This window comes from Carassius auratus, unplaced genomic scaffold (assembly GCF_003368295.1).
Source record: "Carassius auratus strain Wakin unplaced genomic scaffold, ASM336829v1 scaf_tig00001476, whole genome shotgun sequence".
NCBI lineage: Eukaryota > Metazoa > Chordata > Actinopteri > Cypriniformes > Cyprinidae > Carassius > Carassius auratus.
Window position 1 is genome coordinate 25,001 of NW_020523362.1, and position 9,799 is coordinate 34,799.

The following is a 9,799-nucleotide window of genomic DNA, read 5'->3' on the forward strand; positions in this document are numbered from 1 at the left end:
TAAGTCTCACTGGTTTTAATCGAATTTCTCTTTTTCTTGGTTTTATTTTAGGTATTTAATCTTTGTCATGTGTATGACCACACTGATCGTGACCAACTGCATCATTGTCCTCAACTTCTCCCTCCGTAGTCCTAGTACACACAACATGTCACACACCATCAGACATGTGCGTTTATGTGTTTTTGTCATTAATATATTTCCTAATTAGAAATATCATTGCACAGCTTCTGATTCTGTAGTCCTTCTTTTACTGTACTTCTCTTATACCCATTATTAGATTTTCCTTGAGGTGGTCCCACGTTTCCTTGGCATGACTTTGTTTCTGGATGAGGAGGAGCCGGGGGGTGGGACGTGTGAAATGAGGGAGAGGCGGCGCAGTTCCTTTGGGCTGATGCAAAGGGCTGAAGAATATGTTTTGAAACAGCCACGCAGTGAGATGATGTTTGATAAACAGAGAGAGAGACATGGACTCATGCGCTCAATTGGTAACACAAATTCAAACATTCACTTACTGTATCTAAAGCATTCATGACATATAAGAGTATTGTGATTACAGTGGTCAGATCAGGAGAGATGCACAGTTCAAATAATAGCTCTCTCAAAAATGTAAATTTGCTGAACATTACTCACCTTCAGGCCATTCATGATGTAGATGAGTTTATTTCTTCACATTTAGTAATATATCACCTGCTTACTAATGGATCTTCTGCAGGGAATGGGTGCCATCAGAAAGATGATAAAATAGCTGATAAAAACATCTCCGCAATTAATCCAGTCCATCAGTTCATGTCTTGTGAAGTGAAATGTTCACTGCCTTTGTAATAAATTCAATGATGGATTCCTTAATGACAACATTTCACTTCACAAGATGTTAACTGTTGTACTGGAGTTGTGAGGATTACTTGTGCATTATTGTGATGTTTTTTAATCTTCTGTTTGAACTCCCATTCTGACAGCACCCATTCACTGCTGAGGATCCAAGTGATTTAATGCAAAATTTCTCCAAATCTCTTTAAATGAACAAACGAACTTATCTACATCTTGGATGGCCATTTCTAGCATATTTTCATTTTGGGGTGAACTATTACTTTAGGAATGCTTTTGGAATGTTTGCGTTTTGCATGTTAATTACTCTCATAATCATTAGCATCATTTAGGCATTTAGTTAGTTTATTATGTTTACATTTATAATACCTGAATGTATTGTATTTTCTGAAGTGTGTGTGTTTGTCTCCCTCTAGTGGATGAAATTGATGTGACCAGTACGGCAAACCTCTACAAGAGTCTGGCAAAGACTGCACCAGAAATAAAAGAGTGTGTGGATGCCTGTAACTTCATTGCTGAATCCACTAAGCAGCAAAATGACATTGGATCTGTAAGTGTGTGTGTGTGTGTGTGTGCTCTTGTTTTTGTGACATATCAGGACAAAACTCTGTTTAAGACATGGGTATGACACAGGTATTACAAGGAGAGGGTGACTTATGAGGACATAACCCATGTCCCCATTTTTCAAAACACTTATAAATCATACAGAATAAGTTTTTTTGATAAAGTAAAAATGCACAAAGTTTCCTGTGAGGGTTAGGGTTAGGTGTAGGGTTGGTGAAGGGCCATAGAATATACAGTTTGTACAGTATAAAAACCATTACGCCTATGGGATGTCCCCACTTTCCACAAAAACAAACGTGTGTGTGTGTACAGGAGTGTCCTAACAAGATAACTTTTCTAAACATCCTCAGTGCAGTCGGTTCCACCCACGCACTGTTTTTCCTCCTTCATCTTGTTTTTTTTCTCATGCTATTTCTCTTTTTTTTCTCAGGAGATGGAGAGTTGGGTGCTGATCGGTAAGATGATTGACAAGGTTTGTTTCTGGGCAGCCATCTTGCTATTCTCTGTTGGCACAGTGGCCATCTTCCTTATGGGTCACTACAACCAGGCACCTGATTACCCATTCCCTTGGGAGAACAAAAAGTACTTACCTGAGTAGAGAAGAAGACTCTGTCCAAAAAGAAAGAGAGGAACTAGCAAAGAGCCTGCTGCTGTATGCTTATGTGATATATAAAATAAATACCAAGACAGGTTTTATAGCTGTAGAGTACAACAAGCAGCACATTATTTGATCAGGATTGTATGACTTGTTACATTATCTTGTCTTATATTTGATATTAGGGACTATGGGTGTCCATGCATGCATTAACAACATTTTGTACTCTGATCATGCTCAGATTTTTTACACTAGGGGGATTTTTACAGAAATGTTCATTTTGCTTGTATTGGTGCAAACAATATTAATTAGTGAAAAAAATAAGGAATAAATAAACTAATGTTTTCAGCTTATTTCAGACCATGTAGTTGTTATCTAGTTCATTGTGGCTGCATTTGGTAACACCCCAAACCAGTTTATCATCAGCTATCAAACTGTAATGTAACAATATGCGTTACTGTTAACAGTGTGTTACATCAGCCACTTTTTATACAGTTCTCAGTGGCCATCACTGTAGTATTTAATATAAGTATTGTAGAGATGCATGTTCATTTTTGTTTGTTCCATGTTATCTTATGTATCTCTTTGTCATAAAATGTTATTTTAATTTTACTTATGCAATTTTGCATTAAGTTTATGATTTACTATAAACTCTTTATATATACAAAAAAAATATTGTGGCCTATTTGCAGTGAATAAATGGATTCTTAATTCACACTGTCTTAAAATATCCTGTGCAAACGCACAAGAAACAAGTTTGATATCTGCTTTTTAGAACATTTTAAAATCCTTATTAAGCACTGTGCTTTTGTGATTTTTCTATGTGCACCAAAGACAGAGAATAAAATAACTGACATAATATAAAAATCTGATTCTTTTTTTTTTTTCTTTTTCTTTTTTTGAGCTTGGCTACCACAAATGTAAAATGGTACAAATTTTGTTACTGTTGTAACTTTTCAAAGGTTCTACAGGTCCTTTACAGCTACCAATAGCCTATATGTACTATTTGGTGAATAATGATGGACCTTCAGTAGCACTGGTTTTACCTAATGAGCTTTCATCTTGATTTACTTCACCGCTTTTAAAGTGGAATTATACATTTTAGGAATTATAAATAAAGAATTTTGTAACCACTCTGACTTTATAATTTTTATATTAAAATGTTTTTACAGTGCATATTTTTCAATCAAAAAGTGATATTTTTTATAGTGATATATATTTTATTTGTACAGTGACTACCTAAATTCCATGTACCGTAACCCTGAAAGTGTTAATTTCCTGTCATACCCTGTGGTTTCTTTCGCATTTGTTTCCTGTGGTCAGCATTCTCTGAGTGTATCCTCTGATGTGGGTTTTATCAGTGTGTTGTTTGAGTTTTAACAAACCGTTTCAGCAGTACAGATGCTTCATCACCTCTGAGGATTCTGTGATAAGACGCTGCTTATCACATCTGCATCTTCCGCGTCGCATCTATGCAAATTACGGTGGAGATATGAAGCGTTTGCGCTAGAGACAAATCCAGGTATATTTGCTTCCATAAATCGCTGAAAAATTATAGAGCTTGCCTGTGTATGAACTATTTCCCTAGACGAACCGCTTTTTTTCTCAAGCGCCACAAATTTAGATGCATGTATGCAAGTACTAATTTTGAAGCAGTGCGGAACATTCTCGGGGCTTTACGGTAAATTTAGCTTCTCAAGTTTGTCTACGTTGAATGTTACAGCAAACCTACGCATTGGGAGTTGTGATGGGGGATAAGTTATGTAGAAGTTCGAGTCTAACTGGGAAATAACAATCTACGAAACTACAAGGTTCCAGAAGAGCGCTTAGGCCTAATCGCGACAGTTTCCTTGGTGGTGAGTAACGTTAATATATAATAAAATCTTGATTAGAAAGAGGTATTACGATCACGGTGCATATGAAAATAAGGCTTCACGCACATTTTTTAAAAGTGAATTGTAAAATGTCTTTCTCACGCTTGTCTTTACACACTGACTGACACATCTTATTGTTATAAACATCTGTACTGTTTTAACGCACCTAGATTTCCCATCTGAGTCTCGTGTTAAATCGCGAGTAAAAACGTGTCCCGTGAAAACACGAGACTGGAATGTTAATTGTCTTATACTGATGCATAAACGCAGACTGTCTCAAAAACGAATGGTATATATATATCTAAATAGCATTTGGTGCTCTATAAAGTGTGTAAACGCGTGATGCCCACTAGCTGGACAGCGCAGTAAGTATTGAGACACGGCCAGCCTGTTCATTCCCACATCCTCTTCACTGTTGATAGATTAGAGGAACAGTGGAAACTGAAGCCTCATCCGGGTTACCAGGTAGAAGCAGGTTTGGAGAGATTTTTGAAGAGGGAAAGTGTCTGAGAAAGGTGTGTGCTCACAGGACAGGAAAAAAGGCGAGATGAGACTAGATAGATGCTAATCAAAATCACATTATGTTATCACATTCTAGGTCCTGGGGGGAAAATCATTTTAAAAAATGTGGGAACCTGGACAAGCATTTGAGTTTGATTTTTACTATTTTAGTAATACCATAGACTATAGAAAGACTATAAGACTATATAATACCTTAAAAGGGACTTTGGTAATAGGCTACCTAATAATGAAACAGAATTTAATACATATTTTTTTAGAAATACACAATTCTGGCATAAACATTTCCATTCCAAGTATCAATTATTTGACATATCTGTCATGTACAAATGTACTTGTGGTTGCAGCTGTTGTTTTCAGGCTAATATTGTTTTTCAGGAAATCAAAGATTGTTGATTCCTGTGTGCAGTTCCTTCTAAGTAAGTGATTTTAGCTGTGGTTTTCATGTCTAGGCAAAACAGTTGCAAATGATGAAATCATCAAATGCAAACAGCTGTATTATCTCAAGAGTCATTTTACGCATACAGGGTTTTATGATTTGTTTGATCTGTTATAAGTTTATTATGTGTTGAATATCTCCTTCTCTTTCTTCCAGCTCTTTTCTAGTTTACTTGAACTTCTGTCTCCCTTCCACTGTGTCTATTGTTTCACCTGCAGCCTGGTTGTCTGCCCTCAGTGGGCACAGTCAGCCAGTGCAAAACCCTCTAATACCCTCTATCTGCCCTACTGTTCACTTCCTTAACATCAAATGTTTAATATTTGAATTTATAACACAGTCCCATTCAAAGGTTGGATGTCAAAATGTCTATTTTTCTCAAAAAGTATAAACAAATTCAATGGAGTTACATTGGCACCCGGTGGCTGTTTGTGGTATAACACCTAAACAAAATTGCATAGGTACCTACTTTTTTTTTGTATCAACTTCAAATTTGGAACACAACTTATTTAGATATATGGCTTTAATTTTATAGCAATTCTGGATTAAAACATTTTAGAAAATATTTATTTTACATAAAATATAATAAATAGTAGAGTACATTTTCTTTACAGTAAATTTAAACGTCTATAACTTTTAATCTATATGCTTTCATGTAGGGCTGAAACGATTCCTCAAGTAACTCGATTACAAAAAATGATCGAGGCAAATTCCTCTGCCTCGAAGCCTCTTTCAATTTATTTTAAATCTCATGTCAGGTTCTTTCGCAATGATTTTTTTAAAAAGAGACCTACCTTTGGTCTGTATTCAAAAGATTATTATGTATTCAAAATTAAAACAATTTAAGTTTGAATAGCGTACTTTCACTTCTACGTAAAAAAAAAGGGGGGGGGGGGCAGGTAATAGGTTCATTGATCGAAAATATAATTAAAACCGTAATACTTTGAAATATTTACTATACATATGTTTGTCAAATCAGCTGAAATCAACCAGTTATCTACTTTATTTAACTTTCCACTTTTTATTTGTTTTCTCTCAGCTCAAAAATCATTTCCATATTTTGAAACTAATGAAGAGGTAACTTGATAACAAATCATGTGTACCACAGCTGGAGTGCAGTCTTTTAATGCTAGATTGATGGGTTATCTTATTTTGTGGAGAAAGTTGCTTTAGAAAGATAATTCAGCCCAAAAACAATCTGGAATGAGTCCAACAGCCACAAGTGATTTAGCCTTTTTGTCCTAGTTATTTTTACTCATGCTTAAATGAATACAGATTATGTGATAATAACAACAGTGCAGACAAATCCTGCACCTGTGAAAGTAAAATACACCTACAGTAATAACAATAATGAATGGTTTTTTTTAATCATGCATCTTTTCACACATAATATGCTATGCTGCTTACGTTTAAAGGAACAAACAAAGAGGAGCAAATAAAAATTAGAATAATAAACAGAAATACAAAAAAGTATATGGATGCAACGAATATGTCTGATCTACTGTCTTCCAATTGGAAGAAAATAACAAAAAATTAAGCAGATAAACTATGGTTGAATTTATCTTGCCGATACAGCTTGTATGAATGATTTCATGAAATATGTGCACTTTGTGTTAGAAGGCCAAATCTTTATAGCCATCTTCCTGCTACCTGTAGAATTTTCTTATCAAGTGTTTGCAAACCATTGTTGTTTATAGTAAGGTGCACAAATCAAGTTAAACTGCATGTATCAAGACAGGTAGCTGAGAACATAACATGTTCTCACCATTGATAAGAGAAGCTGTGTTATGATTTGGTGTAAACTAAGAAGAATGGTGGTCTCAGCACAGATCCCTGCTGTACTCCAGTTGGGAACAGCCTCTGCTGTTTATACATCTAGAGCAGGGTTCTCAAACCTTGTCCTGGAGGGCCAATGTGCTGCAGAGTTTAGCTCCAACCTTGATCAAACTCACCTACCTGTGATTTTGTAATGATCCTAAACACAGTGATTAGCATGCTAGGGTGTGTTTGATTATGGTTAGAGCTAAACTTTGCAGAAAAATGGATCTTGTGGGCCAGATTTGAGGATCCCTGATCTAGAGAATGATTTTTTGCCTCTAGTTTTATCTAATATCATTCTAACATTTCACATTTTGTAAACTATGTCAAAAAGCATAGCTAATTTTTTCCCCCACTTTGTGTGCCTGGCTGTTTTTGTTTGTTGTTGTGTTTGCACAGGTGTGTCTTTGTCCAGTAGCCTTATGGCTGGTTCTGAGACAGATGCAGCAAAAAGGTGGCAGAAATGTGTGGACACTGTGCTGTGTGATCTAACTAAGGAGCAACTGAAATCTATTGAAAACAACAGTGGTGAGACAAATCACATACTCCGTATTTATTATCATACATTTTAAACTCTCCCTGTAACTTTCATGTGAGCTTGAAGACCTCGATCAGTGGATTCATGTGTGTTTGATTTGAGCTGGAATTAGATAGGGCTCAGATTTTCTTTCTATTTTAAGTTGATGTTCAGTGCTTGCCCCATAGCTAGGATTACCATGTAGATTATTTGCATACCTTGCTGCTGCCTGTCCCCACCTTGATGCCCAAATTTTTGCAGTTTTACATCTGTTTTATTGTTTTTAATAGTTTAGACTAAGGCTGTCAGTCGCTTACATTTTGTAATCAAATGAATTACGTTTCGATTAATCGCAATTAATCGCAAAATAAAATTTTACTGTGAAAATAGCCACAAAAGATTATTTAAAGCTATTTTTGTTAAATTAGAAAATATCAACTAGACATTACAAATTGTAGCTTTAGAAATATTTTATTTGATTCAACATAAATTTATTACAAATAAACATTTAGGCTAACGGCCTGACATAAATTATGGAACATAAAAAATATAATTCGAGAAACATCTCAGTGTTTTTGCTCATACAATGAAAGTCATTGGTAACCAAAACAGCTTTGTTACCAACAGTCTTCAAAATACCTTCTTTTATGTTCCAGTAAATGTCTTTCATTCGATTCGTTAAAACCGCTGAAGTAAATGACTCTCTTTATGAATAGGCCTTTGATCATTGATTCACACTATTAGTTCAAAACGCAGATTCATTCAGAAACTAAACAATGCTATGCTGCTCGGAGATGCGAAACAATTCTGCTGTGGCTTTAAAGGTAATATGTTCTCTGCAAAACTGAACAAAAATATAATATAATTTTTTTAAATATAAATATTTAACTTCTTATTTACTAAACTGTCATAAAATAAATCACATTTTAAACTTGTGATATTCAGGACAGAAACGGCACTCTTCTGATATTGCTCCCTCTGCTCGTGTGATATCATATGATATAAATATGGGGAAAAACTTGTGATATCAGAAAATGTTTCTGATATACACAATCAAGACCCTGGTAATGGCAATGTGAGCAGTAAGGCAAGGTCTTAAATTGCAAAAGGACAATCATCATGAACATAATGAACAAAAACATTAGTTATTTGCTTGACAATTCACTGTTAACTTCTTTTCAATCATTTATTTGTCTCTAAGGACAAAGGATTATTATGCAACATCCACAAGTCAGTCATGCTTGTAAGAACAGGTATTGAAAGTGTGACAGTGGGTCCTCATACTTCCTTGTGAAAAGATTGCAAAAAATGTAGAATGCAATGCATAGAGAGCAATGACTGGTTTCACAGCTGTTTTGTCTCATTAACATGTTTCTAGAAGGATTGTTTTCTTAAGCGTAACACTGTAACTGAATGACTTTTGTGAATCTTTGACCCCTGGTGATGCAACATTGTTGACACTGAGGCCTGTCACCATGGCTGTTTTTCAAAACAGCAACAAGAGGGGCCAAATATAGAAACATCTGTTATTCAAAATATAATTGAAACCTGAAAAAAGAGTCATTATTGTGTAAACTAAATAAGAATGATTTAATTCTGCACTGTTACTAGTTCACCTAGTCACATAAGCACATAAGCTCTTGAATCAAGACCAGGTCATTCCAGTCCTGAGTCAAGAACTGCAGTTTGCATACTCCTAAGTCTCTATGACAAAACCAAGCGACCATGAACATATTGGTCTTCAAGCACTGACTCCAAGACCATAATTATATGGGCTTTCGTGATCCCAGGAGCAATGCTGGATCTCAGTCTTGAGCCGGCTTACTGGCTTTCGGTTGTCTCGACTCTAATGAGATGAGTTCGTTGACTACAGCATGGCGTTTTTACCACATAGCTGTTAGAGAGTTCATCCAGCTTGAATGCTGCTCTTACTAAATCAGAAATTCCTGATTAATTTTCTCTTCAAACTTTCACTTAAACTGCTTTGCTGGAAAATAAATATTTTGTATTAAATTAGACAAAGAAATTGCATAACATCACTATGCCTTATATTTGTTTTATTATATCCATCAGAGGAACGGGACTTTTTTGTGGTACATCACCTGGCAGACCTGAAAGAATGCTGCATCTCTCCTCTCATTCATGGCACACCTATCACCTGTAAAGTGGAAAACAACAGAGCGATACACCACCCGCTCTAAGGTGCGTTCATGGGTTTTGTACTTAATAATGTGTTGCTGTGTTATACTTAACAGTGTAAAAATCCTGTTTGCAGGTACGTGTGTGCACTCTCTACACGGTCCGTCTGACACATGGCGAGTTCACATGGACGGTAAAAAGAAAGTACAAGCACTTCCAGGAGCTCCACAGAGACCTTTACAAACACAAAGTGATACTGCAGTTCTTGCCCCGGGAAGGTAAGCTTGCATACAAAGGCCCATGCAAATTCACTACACTTCATTTGTTGGGCAGGACTTTTGACCTGGTGTTTCTCTTCCATTGTTCTTGTGATTTGATTTTAGATTTGCCATTCAGAGACAACAGCTGGCAAGTTTGACAGAGGAAATGCCAACTTTACATGGAAGCAATAGAAACAGGAGAACGTCTGGCAAACCGGTAGATGCGTAATAAGCAAAGCCCATCTCCCTCTA

General features: G+C 35.9%; 1 protein-coding gene across 7 annotated transcripts in view; it reads left to right on the plus strand.

Annotated features, from left to right (window-relative positions):
- Positions 1-9,562, plus strand: part of LOC113069331 (acetylcholine receptor subunit gamma-like) — a 13,886-nt gene extending 4,324 nt beyond the window's left edge. The window contains exons 9-18 of one of the 7 annotated variants that reach the window (XM_026242337.1): positions 52-166; positions 278-485; positions 1,242-1,375; positions 1,820-3,506; positions 3,708-3,840; positions 4,281-4,373; positions 4,756-4,796; positions 4,973-7,159; positions 9,222-9,350; positions 9,424-9,562. In XM_026242337.1, coding sequence (XP_026098122.1) covers positions 52-166; positions 278-485; positions 1,242-1,375; positions 1,820-1,987 — 625 coding nt within the window. In that variant the 3' untranslated portion in view covers positions 1,988-3,506; positions 3,708-3,840; positions 4,281-4,373; ... (2 more) ...; positions 9,222-9,350; positions 9,424-9,562. Of the gene's footprint in view, positions 1-51; positions 167-277; positions 486-1,241; positions 1,376-1,819; positions 3,507-3,707; positions 3,841-4,280; positions 4,374-4,755; positions 7,160-9,221; positions 9,351-9,423 lie in introns of all 7 variants that reach the window. The other 6 variants (XM_026242340.1, XM_026242336.1, XM_026242338.1 and 3 more) reach the window with 6 other exon arrangements.
- The last annotated feature ends 237 nt before the right edge of the window (positions 9,563-9,799 follow it).